The sequence below is a fragment of the Mizuhopecten yessoensis genome, unplaced genomic scaffold (assembly GCF_002113885.1).
Source record: "Mizuhopecten yessoensis strain PY_sf001 unplaced genomic scaffold, ASM211388v2 scaffold2137, whole genome shotgun sequence".
In the NCBI taxonomy this organism is placed as follows: domain Eukaryota; kingdom Metazoa; phylum Mollusca; class Bivalvia; order Pectinida; family Pectinidae; genus Mizuhopecten; species Mizuhopecten yessoensis.
Window position 1 is genome coordinate 852,938 of NW_018404396.1, and position 22,404 is coordinate 875,341.

The following is a 22,404-nucleotide window of genomic DNA, read 5'->3' on the forward strand; positions in this document are numbered from 1 at the left end:
TTCTTGTGTCTGTTTCAGTATTTACCTGGGCTTTGAGTAACCCCATTCAGTACCTGTCACAGCTTGAGAAGCGTGATGCACAGTTGAAGATCTTAGAAGATATGGATAATGAAGATGTATGTAAATGAAAATATATAATGATTGACCGGCATGTTTTTAGCTCACCTGCCCAAAGGGCAAGTGAGCTTTATGCCATGGTGCATTGTCTGTCCGTCAACTTTTCCTTTAAAACGCTACTTCTTGTCCTGAACAGCCCAGTAGATTTGGACTTAATTTGGTCCGGAGCATCCTTGGGCCAAGGAGACTCAATTTTGTATAAATGGTTTGTGTGGCCCCCATGGGGACAGAGAGGTGGGGCCCAATAGGGAAAATAGAGGTAAAACCTTTAAAATCCTTCTTCTACTATAGGCCTTCTACTATAGGCCTTTTTCTACTGTAGGAATTAAGAGATTTTATCCTAATTTGGTCTGGAGCATCCTTGGACCAAGGGGACTCAATTTTGTATAAATGGTGGGTGTGGACCCCCAGGGGGCTGAGAGTTGTGGGGCCCAATAGGGAAATTAGAGGTTGAAATCTTTAAAATCTTTCTTCTTCTGTACCATTGGAGGGATTTAATGTAATAAGAATAATTTCCCATGGTTGCTTTATTATCCAGGTGAGCGATACAAGCCCTCTGGGCCTCTTGTTCAATTTGGTTACATACATATTCCATGAAACCCGGTATGTATGTAATCAATTTGCATTCATATGGCATGAACATACAAATACAGTCGTTCAATCCTTATATCTACATTGTAAAATTTTCGGTATTATTGACCTAAATATATATATTCCCTTGTATTTTCGATCTTGATTTATCGGTGTCGTCAGTGCTAATGAGGTTCCTGGACAGCCTAGCATCACCTAAATGTTTGCTTCTTATGGTTGTCTTATGTTATTAGACAGAGAGGAAAAGCTTTGAAATGATGCTGATCAAATTGCATTCACAGAGGAACTTGCAGTGAAACTGTAAATATATAAGGATTTCCACCAGTGAAAATCCTTATTACATATAAGACTTTATTTATAAGAGATATTGAGATGAAATAAGTTAATGATGTTTGTTTTAGCAAGATATGTAGAACTGACATAATCACTTAAATTTTGATCTTCATTGGAAAAGAAATATATTTTAATTCAATATCATTGGTGATCAGGAGGAAGTGTTGGAGAGCTCTATGGATGGGATCAAGGACGTGTCCAGGACAGACAGTAGTAGTTCAGCCAACCCCATTCCAGAGAAGAAGAGTGATAAGAAACCTGTGACCAGTAAAATCTCACATGCAGAAATTAAACAACAGATTAGCAGCAGTTCAGACACCAGCAATCCATCAGGTAGGTCTGTCTCGTCACCTCTCCAGGTTGGGAGTCTTTTGTTTACAAATGATAAACATGTCAGTCACGTCATCTCAACTGGTATAGTGTTACATGTAGAGAGAAACATTAGGTCTATCTAAATAAAAAATCCAGGATCTGTTCTTATGTTAGTCTTAAGATTAAGGATAGATTTCAAGTAGGGGTCAATCAATACAATACTCAGTAGACTTCTGAAGAACTACAGCGGCCAAGAGTCGTAGCAGTTAGTCAGCAATTTACTGAAACATAGTGCTAGGAAGTTTGTGAAAAGAAAGGCCACTTAAGAAAGGTGAGTATCTTCAGGCCTATTAGGCCTCTTGTGTATGGTATTACATGTACTACATTGGTTATAAAAAAATTTGTTTCCAAATTTTGATGCCATGGCATGTTGTCAATCTGAAAAATAGCTACTTTTTCAGAAAAGCTGAGCAGATTTTATTTGAAATGTAGCATTTCTAGAAAGAAGGATTCAATTTTGTTAAGGCGAAGATGCTGACCCCATAAGGGGAAGAGCAGGAGACATTGGTACACATTGAAAGGACTGTTCATGTCCTGTACACAAACTATTCATTTCTTCTCATATTGAATGACAGTAATAGGCACTTTCTTCTGAAATGTACATCTGATTAAATTATTGTTAAAAAATTAAGCAGTGGGGCCTCTTTCTCGAGTTTTATGTGTAAACTTTGACAACTGGCTTCAAGTATCAGACTCTTTTATCATTGATGTTATGTGTAGTCTTGTCAAGTACAGACATGGAAATTTGCATCTGTTTGTGTTGTGTTAAGGGTATAGATAATCTATTAGAAAGTTTATCTCGTGCCATTCTTCTGAATGAATTCCCACTGCATTCAAATCTGATACTACAGTTAGATTTGGTGTATTAGATTTGAGATCATATTTTGATACTTTAAAACAGTGTATAGCATGAGATTTGCTTTCAGTAAGATTGAGATAACACAGGTTTCTATGGGAAGGTAGACTTTCACAGCTGTTGACAAAGATTGCTGCACCAATTTCGAGCAGGCTTGAAAGTATGGTGATGTGTTACTTGTGGTAGGTGCATGGTACTGTGCTGACAGCATGATTTACATTACCCAATCACATCCTGTTTGCACCGATAGTGTTTTAGAGTGAAAGGATTGCATAGAATTTAGTCGTTTGTAATGTTTGTCTTATAATTTTGGTATTAGTTGAAGGATGTGTCGTAAACAGCTTTAGCATGTATAATATCTGTCTCAACACATCCTTTGTATCAATGTTAGTTTGAACTTCATATTTAGCTGTAGCTTTAATTTGTGAAGAGAATTCCAAAGATTTGTTAAAGTGATTTTTTTGATTTTTTTTGATAAATATTTCTTCTTTGCAATGTTATCCTTAACTTAAATGTTTAAAGATTTAACTGTATAAGGTGTGTGGGTAGCTTTGGTAAAGAGTACCCAGCTTTACCCCTCAACTACTAAAGCATTGTGGACCATCATGACATGGACCGGAAACCTGCTATGTTTATTTAATTATTTCAATATTTTCTTGTTGTATAATTATCTCCCTTATATGTTTGATTTGCATGTTTTAATGTGATGTTTTTGTTTTTTTCTTCCCCACAGATCGCATGTTTTATCGTATGTTAAGTTACAGTTACGTAGCTAGCACAATATATATATATATATTAACCAGTTTTAACATATCACTCATAGCAAGCTAACAGCCTTCCTTTAACACATATTTTAAAATTAATCCATTATATAAAATAGCTTCCGCTTTGTCTTATAAAAACACTAAGTGTTAGCGATGTATGAGTCTAGGTTACATGAACAAGTCTAAGTCAAGTTAAGGTATTGAGTCTGATTCCAGATCTTACCATCCGGTCTTAATTCAACATCACACCCTATAGACTAATTCAAGGTTAAAAAGTTTACCTTAGACCAAGGAGATACCTTCCAAATCTAAGTTTTCTAATCTGATCCAATTTCTTACCTTCAATCAAGGTAATTTCCTTATGAGGCAAAGTCATACCCTTCAGGCCAAGTCAAGGTCATCTTGTATGAGTCAAGGTCATATCCTTCATTAGGAATTGAGGTCACACCATTCACTTGGGGTCATTAGTGTTATAGGTACGATCAAATTTAAGATAATACACACCAATTTAACGTCAAGGTCATATGTTGTAGTCATAATAAAGGTCACAACTCCTAGTGTGAGTCGAGAGTAATTAAAGCTATCTTTGAGTTGGTCCTAAACTTCCAAATGTCGGGCTAATTTCTTACAAAGCTAAAATGATTTCATTGTTTCAGTACAATAGAATGTGTATAAACTTGACTCAATTATTGGAAGTTGTTTTAAAAGAATTCAGTTATTTGTGTGATAGTTCATACCATTAAATGTGGTCATTTTTGTTGAAAACCACAGTATCTAGATTAAGAAGTTTCCACTGTATTGAGGTTTTTCACATTTTCCCCCCATCACCACACAAATCCAGTTCGCTAGTATTTGAGCAGCCTTGTTTGTTGTTATAATGGTAAATAATATTGACCACACAATGACGAGGGAAGTTTAACTTCCAAAAGTTGTCCCATTGTGGAGAGCAATATGCAAAGACAATCACTAAGTAATGCACTTTTACCTTCCTTACAAAAGAATAATACACCCATCACAATTTCTTTCCTGTTACAAAACCTCATATTACTATTTATGTTAAAAGTTTAACATCAGACAAATGTTGAATGATCTTCAAAAGTACCTATCATTGGTAAATATATTTGAAAAGTGAATCAGCTGCTGCAAGGCCATTCAACAGCTTGTATTATTCTGGCATGACTAAGAAAAAGTAATTATGATATTTTAACAAGATTAGTGTGGATCATTTACTTAGTTCAAGCTTTACATGTTTTACTTCTGCTATATCCTTTGATTTGCTTGTACAGTAGAACCTCATTATAATGAAGTCACTGCAATCATGAACAAACTTGAAGGTAAATAGGATCTGAGTACATTGAAATTAACAAGAGATCTAAATGTATTAATACAAGTTGATGTCATGTGGGATTAAAGAAATGACTTTCTTGTAATGAGGTGATATGGAGAATGAGATTTTGTCGTACTATAAAGATAGATATCGGTTGATTGGTCAACACATTTTCTGATATGTTCGGGTTCAAACTTGTACTTTTTCGCATGTAACATTAAGGGAGATAACTCTCATTGACTGAAAAAACGTAAACTGTGCAAAGAAAGTTTTAATATTTAGATCTTCACAATTTGTAAGTATATGACAAATATCTATTAAGTAAGACAAATAAGTTATACAGGTGTTTGGCAGTGTATATGGCTCCATATTCCCTGTCTGAACCTGAAAAGGAACATGGTACTTGTCAAACACCCGTATGTAATGAGAAATGTAACAACTGACTTACATTACAGTGTGTTAACTACTGGTGTGTAGTAGTGTGTTTCTGTAGGCTAATTCTGTTGATGTAGTGTGTAGCCTATAGACTTTACATGATTTATAGACTGATGTGGTTGTTAGATGTTTTCTTACTAATGCAGCATAGATCACACAGACTGACAGTGATTGACAATGCATCCCCACATCACCTGTGGAATTGTCTTAAGATAGCAGATTATGTCTAGTCAATGCTTTATGAAGAAAAAGAGATCACCAGCAAAATGTTCTTTTACAAAACAGAACATGTCCTATTATAGAGCAACATAACTCATGGGGAAAATTCAGACAACTGGCTGATCAAGGAAGTTTTTTGATTCTAACTAGACATTTGTAATGCTTCTTGTGAAATAGAAAAATGAAAAGCTTGTGCCTAGTGATTGGTCTGCTAGCTCTGATCTGTCTTCTGTAGTTAGTCGGACTGAACTTCTGTCGTCAGTCTGGCTGTAGTTCTGTAGCCAGTCTGACTGAACTTCTTTATTATCTGTATAGCATGCTTTTCACGACCTCACTGAGAATGGTCACTTAAGTTAGCGTTTTGTCATTGCTATAATGATACAGTTGTAAAAATGTTCAGGTGTAATAGACATTCAAAACGAAGCATGAGGTATATATATTGTACTGTGGTCAGCAATAAGATAGAGTTATTTCCACATATTGGCAGAGCATGTAAAAAGTGAATACACATTATCCAACAAGCACACTGTACACGTTAATTTTACAAACCGTTTTACTTTAAAACTAATATTTGTACTTAACCTTGTAGGAATGGTGAGCCAGCCACAACTCCGAAGTGTGAACAGTATCAACAATGAAAATGGAATTAATCCTGGCTCCTCCAAACTTAATGGTATGTATACTCAACAACTGCAAGGTATAAAGGGACAAACACGATTATGCTACCAGAATTGGTTCCTGGGTCAGCCCCACCCCTGTTGACATAGTTCAAAGGTCATAGTTGGAAAAGGTCATTTAAATCCCCACCTTAAAAACATAAGTGCAATTGCTAGTCATGAAAAGACAAATACACTCATGCTACCAGGATTCTATGGGTCCAGCCCCACCTTGCCGTATGGACTAGTCCCTGAATCATTACATGGAAATGGTCGAGATTCTCGCCCTTTGAAAATGTTAACAAGAGCTAGGCATTGAGAGACAAATAAACTCATGTAATATGATTTCAGGATTGACCCCACCCACAGAAATATGGATCTCAATAAAAGTTGCTTTTGATGTAAACTTGGTTTTATGATACTAAATTTAGAATCAGTTATTGTGTAAAGGAAGAATGTAGCTCCCCTGATGTGGTGATGTCCAAAAGGGGGAAATGGATGGGGGAAAAAAACTATTTCTCTAGACCAGTTAATTGTATTTTAACTTAATTGCTATGAAGCATCCTTGGGACTAGGGGAAATTTTAATACATTAAACAGGTAATGAGAATATTTGTCTCATTTGCTTAATATCCAGTTGAGCATTCAGCAGTACAGGCCCCCAGGGCCTCTTGTGCCATAAAAATGGGTACAAAGAGTGGCCCAAACTGAACAATTTGAATTTGTTTGTTGTTCACAAAGAAATCAGTGCCTGATTACAATATAAAAACTCCTATGTTCTGGTTTAATATTCCTAATACATAGAACTATTTGTCCTACAGATCCAACCATCCTACAACCAACATCTTTAGAGGAGCTCAAGCAACAGAAACCCTTCATTAAGGCATTGAGTAAACGGGAAAAGGAAATAGAATCTCTAAAAAAGAAACATGAAAAGGTATGTATGTTGTCATCATGCTGTCTTTATCACTGACGTGACACAATTTTACAAGTATTGAACAGAATTCTATACTATTCAGGCTTCAATTTTTGATAATTTATATGATTTTAAATATATTTTTAAGTAAATAAATATTTTTATCTATTAAAAGTTTTGATGACTGTTATAAAATATTGATTACATTGTTTATTTTTTTTATTTCTTTATTCTGCCTATGAAATGTCTCTTTTTCTACTGATCTTACACGCTGTGCAGCATTTCACAGCAGCTTTATTTTTTCATTTGATAAAAAAGATTGAAACTGTTTCAATGGAGAGTTAGTTGGAACTATTGACTTTCGATCATGTTGTGCAAAATTCAATCTACTAGAATTTTTAAGAACAAAACAATAAAATGTTGACCAAGAGTCATGATAGCTCTTGACTGTAACTGCCTACAGTACAAGTACCACTGCTGTGTGTACCAACGTCTCCGTGCTAGAGAGAGATGTATAAGTTTGAATACCTGGTATGTCTACAGGTCAACAGGGACTCCCAGTTGAGTCATTGATGAATCCTGGCGTATTCTCTAGTATTGTTAATGAGTGTGATGATAGGAGGGGTTCATGATACCTAATCTTACTCACTAGTTATATTTATCACAAGGGTTTACATCTAGTTTTTGATATGGATATGTATAAGGGAAGTAACTATTTAGAGGTTGATTTATATTGAGGAAAGTAGGACATTTGTTAATGGTTTCCACTAAGAAAAGAAGGGAAAACCACCAGGTAAGAAAAATCAGGTAAGAAATTTGATATTGACATTGTTAATGGAAGATGAGAGGGTTGAGATTATTATTCCTTAAGGAAAGTGATATTTTTGAGATTGAGGGAGAGTAAATTATTTAAGAATACAATACCCTTGAGAGAAGTTATTGAGGGTTTAATTGTAGAGAACTACACAAACTTGTGTACATGTCCCCGACAATGACTTCACAGACTTCATTTCTCTTTGGGCTATCATGAAACTTCATGTATGTGTTCACTGTTCACAAAAATCATCTTGTTTACTACTTCACATTTCAACCTTCTGGAGTCCAATACAAAGTCAGTTACTCTAAATAGAACTTCTTGCGTCATCATTCCATAGACTTTTATTTCTTATTCAACTGGCATGAATTGAAAATTAATTTTCCGATTTAACTAAACTTCACATACATGTTGCCAAATTATCACCTTTTAACATAAATTAACATTTAAAGGTCAATTTTACTAGAGCAGATATTTATGTCATCGACCTAATCTATTGCGTACACTTTTTCATGTATTTCTGACTATTTCCTTTTATTGGGGTAATAGCATCATTTGTGATGTTTTGTTATTTGATGAAGAAGGTAAGATATTTGAGATTACTGTTCGTTTATTAAGGAACATCTGTATATTTATAAAGAACATAAAATTGGGTGCATTAAGCTAACGAAATTCAGGTGGCAATGTGACACGTCCATCAGGTGGTGAGATGAGGTATGACGGCCTATAGACAGGGGTTCCAGAACACACATACAGCACTGAGCTTGTTTATTTACAGGTGAAAGAGAGTGTAAAGGAGGTACACGACACACAGTTGGATAAAATGTTCCGTTCACAGGTCAAAGCTAAACGCAGCCTGGAGAAGACTAACAGTAAAGTTCTAGAGAAGGCCAAGAAGCAGGGAAACAAGGAGGAGGTCGAGCGTAAAACCTCCATGGAATTTGACAACCTCCTGACTGGCCATGAGGTCGAGGTATACCTCACTCCTTAAATGTTGTTAACTTTTGTTTACAGGCCATGTAAGGACCATCACATAATTGTTCTCAAGGTCAAAATGTTTCTTTTACAAAGGTCAAAAGATTATTATCTTGGACATATATCTTGTTACTGATACATATATTGAATTGAACAGGATTTGTTTTTTCGTTAAAAATCATTAATAAAAAAATAAAAAAAATAAAAAAAAAATCTTCTCAACAGAATACATTGTTTGTCCACTGTATTTATGGTATAACTTTGTGCTGGGTTTATAAACCAGACAATTGATGGCCTTTGTGTAACATTTTGAAGCATAGAACACATTGTGATTCCTGAAAACAGATTTATCAAAAGAAGAAAAAAACATTATGCACATATAAAACCAATTGATTAAACTGACTTGCAATATCTTCTTGTTTTTATTTTAGCAAAAGTCTAAGGTAACAGTTCTGAGGATTTACGTGGCATAATCACAATTACTGAACTCTGACCTCTGTGTACACTCCGAGGCAGGGATCAGTTGTCTTTTCTTCTTGCTTCATTAATTATTACTTTATGAAATTTTGCTAAATATATTTCCTTTTTTTCTGTAATTTCCTTTTCTCTCCATATAATTAATCAGTAGATTGTTTTGATTTCTGCTTATCAACAGTTACATCATTATTTTGTATAATCAGGCACAAGAAATTACACATTTGCATAAGGAAATAACATCAGATTAAACATACATCATAGTTGTCTTGATATAAAAACGGCTCTGAACCACTTCACAAATATCCTTCCTGAAAACCTTTGTATACTTGTCTGTCCAGTATGTCCCGCTACAGATTCACTTGTCTGTCCAGTATGTCCTGCTGCAGAACACTTGTCTGTCCAATTTGTCCTGCTGCAGAACACTTGTCTATCCAATTCGTCCTGCTGCAGAACACTTGTCTGTCCAATTCGTCCTGCTGCAGAACACTTGTCTGTCCAGTACGCCCTGCTGCAGATTCACTTGTCTGTCCAATTCGTCCTCCTGTACATCCACATCTCCTCGTCCCAGCCTAAACTTACCTATGCACTGAATATAACATTATAACACTAGCGTAACTTCATCAACTTTGCACATAATCTCTAGGCTGGGTGAAAAATTCAACGATTTCCTGAGATGTAATTCTTTGTTAAAGGACAGAAATCAAAAGAGCTTAAAGGACAGAGATCAAAAGAGCTTTAAGAATTGTCCTGGTCTAACTTCCATACTACTGAAGATAACTTGACACACATTACTTGGTACATTAGTACATCGCTACAAGACTGTATACAATGTTGCAGTTTGGGCATTCGTTGCTTAGACATATTTCCAGTTTTTGAACTTTCTTTTCAAGAATTATAAATGCATCCAACTGTGCATGGTCCATTGATGTTACATATAATTTAGTTTTGTTTTTATTGGCCATGTTTAAAGACCTTTTGGAATGCAATTATCTTATTTTTACCATGGTTTCATTTGCATCAGGGAGAAATGAGTCCTTTTTGTTCTGGTTGTTTGCTGTATTGGGTTTCAGTGTTATGTATCGTGAGGTACACTTGGTGGGTGCATATTGGTCCTTCACATTTTAGCATTGCAAGATAATTTCAATGTGCCTGGTGCTTTCTTAGCTATACAAGTCACTTCACCACATTTTTCCTTCATCAAGTATACCTATGTCTATACAGAGGGTATGTTCTGTTTGGTACCTCTTCATTATAGCTATCAATGTATAAATATATTAAATATAGGATCTGAAATTAATTTCATTTCACATTAGATTATGAAAAAAGTCTGAAGATTTTTTATTTTAGCCAGGCTCTGCTGAGTAAAAAAGAAAATTCTGGGCTACATTTCACCAATCTGATGTGAAATGGAATCAAATTGAAGATCCTTTTTATCACATTACCAAGAATGCATGCGAATATTTGCAAAAACAGTTTTTTTCTGTCCATTGTCAAATCTTAGACATTACCATTTAACGCCACGTCTGTGTTATGACATTATATATATATACCGGTAATGTCTAAATTCTGGCATGGCAAAGAGGTTATTGTGTAAAACATAAGATATGCCATGGATGTATAAACTGCATAACATGTTAGTCGTGTGATAAATATCAGTCCTGTAACCGTGGGCAAATAACCAGATTTTCTCTTTCGGTACAGATAGTGTCTGTTCTTGATTCTACTAACTGACATAATTCTGGTTTGGAATCTTACAAAGTTGTGTACACTGAAAACTACTTGTATTAATGGTTTCTACTGTTTACTATTAAATACTACTGAAATCATATGGTTACTACTGGTAACTAAAAGTTACTATTGGTATCTTATGGTTACTACTGGTATTTTATGGTTACTACTGGTAACAATGGCTACTATTGGTATCTTATGGTTACTACTGGTAACAATGGTTACTATTGGTAACTAATGGTTACCTGGGGTTATGACAACGGATAACTATTGTTCAAACTACAGCTGGCTTACATTGAATACTAACACTAAAGATAACAGTCATGACAAATTTGTTTTTAATCATAAGTGCTGTTTTAATTCCCTCTGCTTGCAAACACAGAGTCCAACAGTCATTATAAAGTTTAGTCTTCATTAGATAGATTGATGAGTACTGAGGTGTCAATGTAGAATACTGAGGTTTTCCTTATGAGGTGTTCAAACCTGCCTGTACACCATTATCTATTTCATAAGATGCTATATTTACCAATTGATACAGAAGAGTAGTTGATATCAGCTAGTTCCATCTCCTATAACATAAACTACCATGATTCTACCCCTTATTGTAGTATTGTAGGTACTACATAGGCTAACATTAGCAGCTATATACAGTCTGATGTTTAATTAACACCAAATAAAGGTAGTTCAAATACGTAATATAAATTTCTGGCTTAAAACGCTTTCTTTCTAATTGTATTTTGAAGATAAATATCAGTGTATTGTATATAATAATTAAGTTCTGTTATTAAACACATACAGAATAATGTCTTTATACAGGTTTTACTATGATTAAAGATACACTGCTGACTTTGTTTGTAAGATATTAGATTCATTTGAAAATATGCTGCAAATATTTATATAAAAAAAAAATGTAATATAAAAAAACTTTGTTACATGAATAAATCTTTGAACAAATTTCTATAAAAACTTATGAAATTTTGGAAGGTTTCCATTAAAATGAACACCATGGTTGATGTAAAAATCAGACAGGGACATTTGACCTTGAACTTTTGTTGTAGCATAAGGAAATGCGGGACACACAGACAGAAATGTTTGTGATGATGAGTAAGGAGCATTACCAGGCTGAGCTAGAGATACACCAGCGCCATCTAGAACCTCTGTACACCGCTCTCAAGGAAATCATGGAACAAGATCACAAAAACCACCTCAAACGGCTCACCGACATACATGACGGTGAAGTAAAAAAGCTCAGCGAAGACATGGAAGCTTCACGACAAAAGGATAATAAACAAATGAGCAAACAGTACAAGGATAAAGAGGAAAGAGCAAGGTATACTATGTTCTAGTATATCTGATATGTAGTCTAAGTACCTAATACAGAGCAAGGAATACTATGTTCTAGTATATCTTATACGTAGTCTAAGTACCTAGTACAGAGAAAAGTATACTATGTTCTAGTATATCTGAAACGTAGTCTAAGTACCTAGTACAGAGAAAAGTATACTATGTTCTAGTATATCTGACACGTAGTCTAAGCACCTAGTACCGGTACAGAGCAAGGTATACTACGTTCTAGTATATCTGACACGTAGTCTTAGTACCTAGTAGAGAGCAAGGTATACTATGTTCTAGGATATCTGATACGTAGTCTAAGTACATAGCACAGAGCGAGGTATACTATGTTCTAGTATATCTGTTATGTAGTCTAAGTACCTTGTACCGGTACAGAGCAAGGTAGACTACGTTCTAGTATATCTGATATGTAGTCTAAGTACCTAGTATAGAGCAAGGTATACTATGTTCTAGGATATCTGATACGTAGTCTAAGTACATAGCACAGAGCGAGGTATACTATGTTCTAGTATATCTGTTATGTAGTCTAAGTACCTTGTACCGAGCAAGGTATACTATGTTCTAGGATATCTGATATGTAGTCTAAGTACCTAATACAGAGCAAGGAATACTATGTTCTAGAATATCTGATATGTAGTCTAAGTACCTAATACAGAGCAAGGTATACTATGTTCGAGTATATCTGATATGTAGTCTAAGAACCTAGTACAGAGCAAGGTATATTATGTTCTAGTATATCTGATACGTAGACTTAGTACCTAGTACAGAGCAAGGAATACTATGTTCTAGAATATCTGATATGTAGTCTAAGTACCTAATACAGAGCAAGGGATACTATGTTCTAGTATATCTGATGTGTAGTCTAAGTTCCTTGTACCTAGTACAGAGCAAGGTATACTACGTTCTAGTATATCTGAGATGTAGTCTAAGTACCTTGTACCGAGCAAGGTATACTATGTTCTAGGATATCTGATACGTAGTCTAAGTACATAGCACAGAGCGAGGTATACTATGTTCTAGTATATCTGAGATGTAGTCTAAGTACCTAGTACAGAGCAAGATATACTATGTTCTAGTATATCTGAGATGTAGTCTAAGTACCTTGTACCTAGTACAGAGCAAGGGATACTATGTTCTAGTATATCTGAGATGTAGTCTAAGTACCTTGTACCGGTACAGAGCAAGATATACTATGTTCTAGTATATCTGTTATGTAGTCTAAGTACCTTGTACCGAGCAAGGTATACTATGTTCTAGGATATCTGATACGTAGTCTAAGTACCTTGAACCGGTACAGAGCCAGGCATACTATGTTCTAGTATATCTGAGATGTAGTCTAAGTACCTTGTACCGAGCAAGGTATACTATGTTCTAGGATATCTGATATGTAGTCTAAGTACCTTGTACCGAGCAAGGTATACTATGTTCTAGGATATCTGATACGTAGTCTAAGTACCTTGAACCGGTACAGAGCCAGGCATACTATGTTCTAGTATATCTGACACTTAGTCTTAGTACCTAGTACAGAGCAAGGAATACTATGTTCTAGTATATCTGATCCGTAGTCTAAGTACCTTGTACCTAGTACAGAGCAAGGTATACTGTGTTCTAGTATATCTGATACGTAGTCTTAGTACCTAGTACATAGCAAGGTATACTACGTTCTAGTATATCTGACACGTAGTCCTAGTACCTAGTACAGAGCAAGGTATACTACATTCTAGTATATCTGATATGTAGTCTAAGTACCTAGTATAGAGCAAGGTGTACTATGTTCTAGTATATCTGATATATCTGATATGTAGTCTAAGTACCTAATACAGAGCAAGGTATACTATGTTCTAGAATATCTGATATGTAGTCTAAGTACCTAGAACAGAGCAAGGAATACTATGTTCTAGAATATCTGACACGTAGTCTTAGTACCTAGTAGAGAGCAAGGTATACTACGTTCTAGTATATCTGAGATGTAGTCTAAGTACCTTGTACCGGTACAGAACAAGGTATACTATGTTCTAGTATATCTTATATGTAGTCTAAGTACCTTGTACCGAGCAAGGTATACTATGTTCTAGAATATCTGATATGTAGTCTAAGTACCTAGCACAGAGCAAGGTATTCTGATACATAGTCTAAGTACCTTGTACTGGTACAGAGCAAGGTATACTGTGTTCTAGTATATCTGATACGTATTCTTAGTACCTAGTACAGAGCAAGGTATACTACGTTCTAGTATATCTGATATGTAGTCTAAGTACATAGCACAGAGCAAGGTATACTATGTTCTAGTATATCTGATACGTAGTCTAAGTACCTAGTATAGAGCAAGGTATACTATGCTCTAGTATATCTGATACGTAGTCTAAGTCCCTGGTACCGGTACAGAGCAAGGTATACTATGTTCCAGTATATCTGATACGTAGTCTAAGTACCTTGAACCGGTACAGAGCAAGGTATACTATGTTCCAGTATATCTGATACGTAGTCTAAGTACCTTGTACCGTTACAGAGCAAGGTATACTATGTTCTAGTTTATCTGATACGTAGTCTAAGTACCTAGTACCGGTACAGAGCAAGGTATACTATGTTCCAGTATATCTGATACGTAGTCTAAGTACCTTGAACCGGTACAGAGCAAGGTATACTATGTTCCAGTATATCTGATACGTAGTCTAAGTACCTTGTACCGTTACAGAGCAAGGTATACTATGTTCTAGAATATCTGACACGTAGTCTTAGTACCTAGTAGAGAGCAAGGTATACTACGTTCTAGTATATCTGATATGTAGTCTAAGTTCCTAGTACAGAGCAAGGTATACTATGTTCTAGAATATCTGATATGTAGTCTAAGTACCTTGTACCTAGTACAGAGCAAGGTATACTACATTCTAGTATATCTGATATGTAGTCTAAGTTCCTAGTACAGAGCAAGGTATACTATGTTCTAGAATATCTGATATGTAGTCTAAGTACCTTGTACCGGTACAGAGCAAGGTAGACTACGTTCTAGTATATCTGATATGTAGTCTAAGTTCCTAGTACAGAGCAAGGTATACTATGTTTTAGTATATCTGACACGTAGTCTAAGTACCTAGTACCGGTACAGAGCAAGGTATACTATGTTCTAGAATATCTGACACGTAGTCTTAGTACCTAGTAGAGAGCAAGGTATACTACGTTCTAGTATATCTGATACGTAGTCTAGGTACCTAGTATAGAGCAAGGTATACTATGCTCTAGTATATCTGATACGTAGTCTAAGTACCTTGTACCTAGTACAGAGCAAGGTATACTACATTCTAGTATATCTGATATGTAGTCTAAGTTCCTAGTACAGAGCAAGGTATACTATGTTCTAGAATATCTGATATGTAGTCTAAGTACCTTGTACCTAGTACAGAGCAAGGTATACTACGTTCTAGTATATCTGACACGTAGTCTAAGTACCTAGTACCGGTACAGAGCAAGGTATACTACGTTCTAGTATATCTGACACGTAGTCGAAGTACCTAGCACAGAGCAAGGTATACTATGTTCTAGTATATCTGATACGTAGCCTATCATAACAGGTAAGTACCTAGTAATGAGCAAGGTATACTGATAGAAGAGCTGTCATAATATATTGGAAAAATGGTATATCACAATACAAGGGCAAATCATATTGTATCGAAATACAAAAATGAAGTATTGCTCTATCGCAATCTTTTCCAAATCTTATTTCATGTATCTCCTGGATGTTTGAACTTTATAAATTACTGCTATTTTAATAGATACGCCAAGATACGCAAAGATGAGGATCAGCTAGATCTGCTGGAAGAATAGTTCAATCAATGTAGAATGGACCTTTTACATCATTAAAATATTAAAGTTGTAATTTAATATCTACATATACTTTTCTTATATTTGTTGCGAAAAAGACGTCGCGCGCTATGACCTTCTTTTTTATTTTCAAAAGAGGGTCATCAACCCGCTCTTTCAGTATATCTGGGGTTGGCAGGTATGCTATGCATATATGATTCAGTTTGATAACATTCTGACAAAAGTTTTCCTACGACTATATATCATGATATGTACTGCAACACATTCCTTTCTGTATTACAATATACATTGTGATACACTTTAGGCGTATTGTGACACCCGTTTGTTTTAGGACACCTGATATGTAGCCTAAACTCCTAGCACAGAGCAAGGTATGTGTAGTAAGTACCCTTAATCTAAGGATAGAAAATTATTTTGATTAACTCTCATCGGGGCTAGTTTTGGACTAAAAAGTCTGATAATATTTTTTTCCCTTTCCAGACGAAGACGTGAAGCACAACAGAAGCATGTAGATGCCGTTGTAGAACGGAGAAGGAAGGTAATTTTACTGATGCAATTTTCTCCTTCTCTTCACCTGTCTTACTTTTGATTTTGAATATGTTATTTTTAGTTGTGTTTTTTTAAATGCCTTTGAACATGAATTATATCCCCTGTAAAACCTTTTTTAGGAGGGGTGAGAGGGGGGACTGGTATCAACTGTTTTTCTGTTCATCTATCCATAAACAAAATCATTTCTGGCCACTTTGTCCCTAATTTTATTATGATTTTCTTAAAACAGGATAGACTTATACCCACATCATAGCTGTCAGGTAGCCATCTTGAATTTTGAGAGTTAAAAATTGTTAGCACTAATTCTCGCAAAGTGATAGAGGGATCTTTCTCTAATTTCATATTTAGGCTCTATACGGTCTGTCATTGTGCATGTTTGATTCTGAGACCTGATTAGAAAAACAAGATGGCCAACAGACAACCATCTTGATTTTTGGTAGTTCAAGATTGTTATGACTGTTTCTCAAGAAGTACTGGACATATCTTTTATTTTGATTTTATATGGGTCCTAATTAAGTTGTGAATTTTTCATTTTGAGGCTTATCAATAAAACAAAACTTAGATTTTGAGAGAGAGGTCTTTCTTCAAATGTAGTTTCAAATGAAGTTACTTACATAGATCACACCAATAAAGATGGTACGAGGGTGGGCGCCAAGATTCCTCTGGGATCTCTCGTTAGGGCCCCTCATTAAGAGATGTGGGTGCCCTATTGTAGTCAATGGACTCCATTTGTCTGTCCATCCACACTTATCTCGGAATCTGGAAGACTATTCTTTCTGAATTTGAACGTTGGGGATGTACTGTGAAATGTAGATGTACAATAGGGGTTTAAAAAGTTTTTAAGGTCAAGGTCAAGGTTACTGTTACTAAAAAATGACCAGGGGTGGGGGCTACAGTCCGGCAATGGTGGGGCACTTGCTGACCTGTCAGTGTTTTAGCTGCGTGACTCAGAAAGTGTAAATATATGTTGACAGCTTAGTGATATACTTGCCAAGAAGAAAGACGAACTGACCAAAGCACTAGAAGCTATTGCCGATGAATTTGAGAAGGAAAGAGAGCAGGTAAAGCACTATAATATACTATATATACATATCAGACTCACATTCTTACCAAAGTTTATATATTTCTGTGAGAGAAAAAAAGAAGTTATTTTTGGGTCAAGTGATGTAACCACTCGTAGAGTATTTACCAGTGAGTCACCTGTTTAGTCCCTACAGTAAACAGTACTGAGTTAGTAAATTAGATTAAAAACACCGGGAGTGTTCAATTACAGATTAGGGGAGAAAGGATTGTTGGGTGAAAATGTTATGTTATACTCTAGTTAGAGTCAATACTGTTCTAAAGTTTACACATTTCTGTTACCTAGGCTTCAGAAAAGTTGGTAGCGGAGTTTGAGGAGAAATGTCAGAATTTGACAGCACAGCAAAGTAAAACTAGTGAGACAGTGGAGGAAAACACACAGTTATAAGGACCATCATGACTAGCTTTGTATCACCCATAACTCAAAGCCAGGCCACTCGGAACAGCCATTGTGTCACAGTGGCAACTGTCAACAAATGGATCAGCCAAGAGGGCATGCTGGAAACCTTCAGCAAATACAACACGCTGGCAATCATCATTAAACAGAACTACCAGAAGGCCACACTAGCAACTCAGCGTAGAAGTCACAACGGCCATCGACGCACGGGGCTCTGTTTGACCTGTCTTCACTGTGGTGACTTGGTTTTCCGCCCTGCAGTGGCCATTCATTCATTGGCACATTTGGAAATACGGGGATATGGTTGCCAATCCTACATTATCTGGATACAGAATGCTGTAAAAGAGGTTCCCACTATCAAAATATGTATCAGAAAATCAATGAATTTAATACTTGAACCAAAGTACAGAAAATTTCATTGTTTGATTTCTGCATTGCAAATGATAAAAATTGTTTTAACATTTGAAAATAGCCACTTTTACTGCATACTGTTATCGTTATCCTGTATACTTGAATGTCTTTCTTAATGCTCCAAACGAAATGGACAAATCATAAGAGTTTGGTGCAATGTATTCCGCTGTATTACATGACTATGTGTATCATGTGTTGTGTCCTACAGGTTTCAGTAGAATGACATATAGTTTATTGCCTATAACTAATAACACCAGTGGACTGATGACAGTGTGGGATATCTTTGCCAGTGATCTATATTATGGTAACCAAAACCACCTGTTAGTAGCTCTTGTATCATGTTGTGTTGCCGAACATGTTATTGTGGGATCTCTGAATTAACGCTACAACATTTTATTGATAGAACATGTCCTACACACACCTGTCAGTATTACAACAGACACAGGATTTGTGAAGTAGGGAATATGATCATTTGTACATCACACTTTCATTTTATATACTTGTATACCTGGACCACTATAGTACTTTATACCAGCTTGTATTAACTATAGCTTACTAATCCTAACACTGTCTTAGTGTGCATGTTTTATTGAGTGTGGAGTATTGTCAGGTATATATCACACACAGAAAATATGGGCTATAGTCAAAAAAATAGAAACGTGAAGGATATTGGATATTGTCAAATATATGTTCCACACAGACGTAGGACTGTTGTTAAATATATGACACAGATAGACTTCGGACTATTGTCATATATTTCACACAATTACAGTTCGGATATTGAAGAATATATACAAGTTGACAATTCAAAAGTATATGAGTTTGATACTCTGCCCACAGATTATTGAATTATTGATCTAGTTTGATATTGAAGATATGGCCTTGTGCAGTTCATTGTTTAATTGTTATTATGAGAAAGAACACTTACAATCAAACAGGTGAAGTTAGGGTACATTGCTGTACAAAGTGTAAGTAAGAGAAACCATTCAGGTTTTGATTTGCAGAACAAGGCCATAGAAATAATTAAGAGGCATCTTGACTTTCATCATGACACAATGGTAAACTGTAACAGTCAAAAATAAGCTCTGTTTAAAAGAAATCTCTGTAAGGCATAACAATGATCTCCTCAGGAAGAATGACCCATAAAGGCATCTTTTGACATTAGTTTGTTGCCTCTGAAGCCCATATAAATGATGACACCTTAATTATGATGGAAACAATTCTCACAAGTATGAATTATACACCTGATAGTGTCCACTAATCGGTCGCATCGTCATTAGTGTGTATTATACACTTGATAGTGTCCACTAATCGGTCACATCGTCATTAGTGTGAATTATACACCTGATAGTGTCCACTAATCAGTCGCATCGTCATTAGTGTGTATTATAAACCTGATAGTGTCCACTAATCGGTTACATCGTCATTAGTGTGAATTATACACCTGATAGTGTCCACTAATCGGTTGCATCGTCATTAGTGTGTATTATACACCTGATAGTGTCCACTAATCGGTCACATCGTCATTAGTGTGAATTATACACCTGATAGTGTCCACTAATCGGTCGCATCGTCATTAGTGTGAATTATACACCTGATAGTGTGCACTAATCGGTCGCATCGTCATTAGTGTGTATTATACACCTGATAGTGTCCACTAATCGGTCACATCGTCATTAGTGTGAATTAAACATAGTAGGCACACTTACCAGCCGTGTTAAGAAGTTTGACATGCTTGTAAACAAATTCCCACATTTACCTTTTGTCTAGATCAATGTCCCATTTACGAAGGTAACTAACCGTGTCTGTACACCTCATAACATTCCAATGTCTAGATTTTCTTTATTCATGTTATGACCTGATTTAGTAATATATATATATTTGTGCTTTAGGAATAAGAAGTTTTAAGATGTTCTAGAGTAAGTTAAGGACATTGATGCACAAAGTTGTTGTGAAGTCTGTTGTGTATGCGAGTGGTGACAATGCCATCGTTAGTGTCTACAGGTGAAGTGCAGACGTACATTATGTTTATATATTATGTTAATTATTACTCTGTTATTGTTGAGGAGTTGGACCCAGGGGCCTGGAGGACAGGAGTCACAGATCACCATTCTGTAACAACCCTGTGGAATAAGTTAAATATTGTACAGATTTTATTACTTATATGCATATTTCTTTTTCAAAAAATGTTATTATGAATATGTTTCCCTAATTTTTATGTGATATTTTTTTCCATATTTGTCAAATATATGTTTAAATATATATCATGTACAATTTCCATTACCTGGTTCTGTATTTTATGTATAAACTTCCATTATCTGGCAATGGATATTGTGTATATTATATACTAACTGCCATTACCTGGTTCTGTAAAGTTGGTAATATACTTACTCCATTACCTGGTTACAAATTTGTTGACACATAGTGCTGGTATGTTTGCTTCTACTAAGTGGGTAATATGTGATGTACTGACGATCTGTGACATAATTATGTTAATGACAAACTGACCTCCTAACATGGTTATATGACATTCTTACCTTATAACCTGATTATGTGACATACTTACCTAATTACCTGGTTATGTGACGTACTGACCCCATTCCCTGCTTATATGACATATTGAACTTAATACCTGGCTATTTGACATACACATCTCATAACCTAGTTCTATGACATACCGAGTTATGCAACACTGGCCAAATTACCTAGTTACAAGACATTATGACCCCCTTACCTATTTATATGATATTCTGATCTCATTACCTGGCTATGGCATACTGACCTCATTACCTGGTTATATGACATAATTAATTCATTACCTAGTTATATGACATACTGACCTTTTCCATGTTACACTGACCTAATTACCTAGTTATAAGCCATAACAACCTCCTTACCTAGTTATGCGACATTATCTCATAAATTCGTTATAATACACTTACCTTATTGGTATCACCTTATTATATGACATCTGACCACTTTATCTGGCTATGACATACTGACCTAATGACCTGGTTATATGACACACTGACCTATTTTCCTGGATATGACATACTGACCTAATGACCTGGTTATATGTTACACTGACCTCTTTACCTGACTATGACATACTGACCTAATGACCTGGTTATATGACACACTGACCTATTTTCCTGGATATGACATATTGACCTAATGACCTGGTTATATGACCTACACATCTCATAACCTAGTTTTAGAACATAATGAGTTATGTGTTACTGACCTAATTAAATGGTTATATGACATACTGACCTAATTAAATGGTTATATGACACACTGACTTCATTAACTTGATATGAAATGAACTTACGTATCCCATAACCTGGCATTAGGATGCTTTTTGTGTACTGACATTCGTAACCTGATCATGTGACTTTGTCTGGTAATCAGTTATGTGTTGACATTTGTAGCCTGTCATGTGACTTTATCTGGTGACCAGTTTGTATTTATAATTGTTTAATACATGTCATGTGACTGTCTGGTAAACCAGTTTTGTAGCTGTGGGACTGCCAACTGTCTGATGTACTAGCTTTATGTAGAAATCTCATTTTTTATAAATTGTATGTTTTGTCTGTGACTTGGAATACCTTTCAGTGTAAAATCAATTTATTTTGTTATTTAACATGTAAAAATAATATTTGTTTCTGCAAATTTGTTGCATTGAAATAAAATGGTCTTTCATAAATTTTCTAAGAACATAAATGATATGCATGTGCCCTTCCATATCTTGCAATACCTGGGTTTGTACCACAGGTGTTTTACAGGTGTGACAGTAGTATCCTGTAATGATGTACAATTGGTACAAGTGATGAAATGCCAATACTTACTGTGGGACATTTAATTGAGAGAGAAAAATATGATATATATTATTCATGAGCAAAGTGATCCTTTTATATAAGCCTCACTCCACTATACTTTTTCAAACATAATTTCCAAGCGGTTCGGTGCTGACTAGAGGCTCGCTATAGTGTGAACTGGTTTGTTCTTGATAAGGTTATCAGGTTAGGGAGGAGTACTGTATGTGTAGGAGAGGGGCTGTACTCCAAGTGATAAGGCTGGAGCTCTTACAAGATAGGGAGGAGTATTGTATGTGGAGGAGAGGGGCTGTACTCCAAGTGATAAGGCTGGAGCTCTTACAAGATAGGGAGGAGTATTGTATGTGGAGGAGAGGGGCTGTACTCCAAGTGATAAGGCT

The 22,404-nt window shown here is 35.6% G+C and overlaps 1 protein-coding gene across 10 annotated transcripts in view; it reads left to right on the plus strand.

The window, feature by feature from the left end:
- Positions 1-22,385, plus strand: part of LOC110445263 (1-phosphatidylinositol 4,5-bisphosphate phosphodiesterase beta-1-like) — a 98,897-nt gene extending 76,512 nt beyond the window's left edge. For 6 of the 10 annotated variants that reach the window (XM_021489779.1, XM_021489774.1, XM_021489777.1 and 3 more), the window contains 11 exons: positions 19-116; positions 1,197-1,374; positions 3,003-3,032; positions 5,604-5,687; positions 6,491-6,606; positions 8,178-8,372; positions 8,806-8,817; positions 11,638-11,909; positions 16,232-16,289; positions 17,275-17,361; positions 17,667-22,385. In XM_021489779.1, coding sequence (XP_021345454.1) covers positions 19-116; positions 1,197-1,374; positions 3,003-3,032; positions 5,604-5,687; positions 6,491-6,606; positions 8,178-8,372; positions 8,806-8,817; positions 11,638-11,909; positions 16,232-16,289; positions 17,275-17,361; positions 17,667-17,768 — 1,232 coding nt within the window. In that variant the 3' untranslated portion in view covers positions 17,769-22,385. The remainder of the gene's footprint in view (positions 1-18; positions 117-1,196; positions 1,375-3,002; positions 3,033-5,603; positions 5,688-6,490; positions 6,607-8,177; positions 8,373-8,805; positions 8,818-11,637; positions 11,910-16,231; positions 16,290-17,274; positions 17,362-17,666) is intronic. The other 4 variants (XM_021489778.1, XM_021489775.1, XM_021489782.1 and 1 more) reach the window with 4 other exon arrangements.
- Positions 22,386-22,404: the final 19 nt, after the last annotated feature.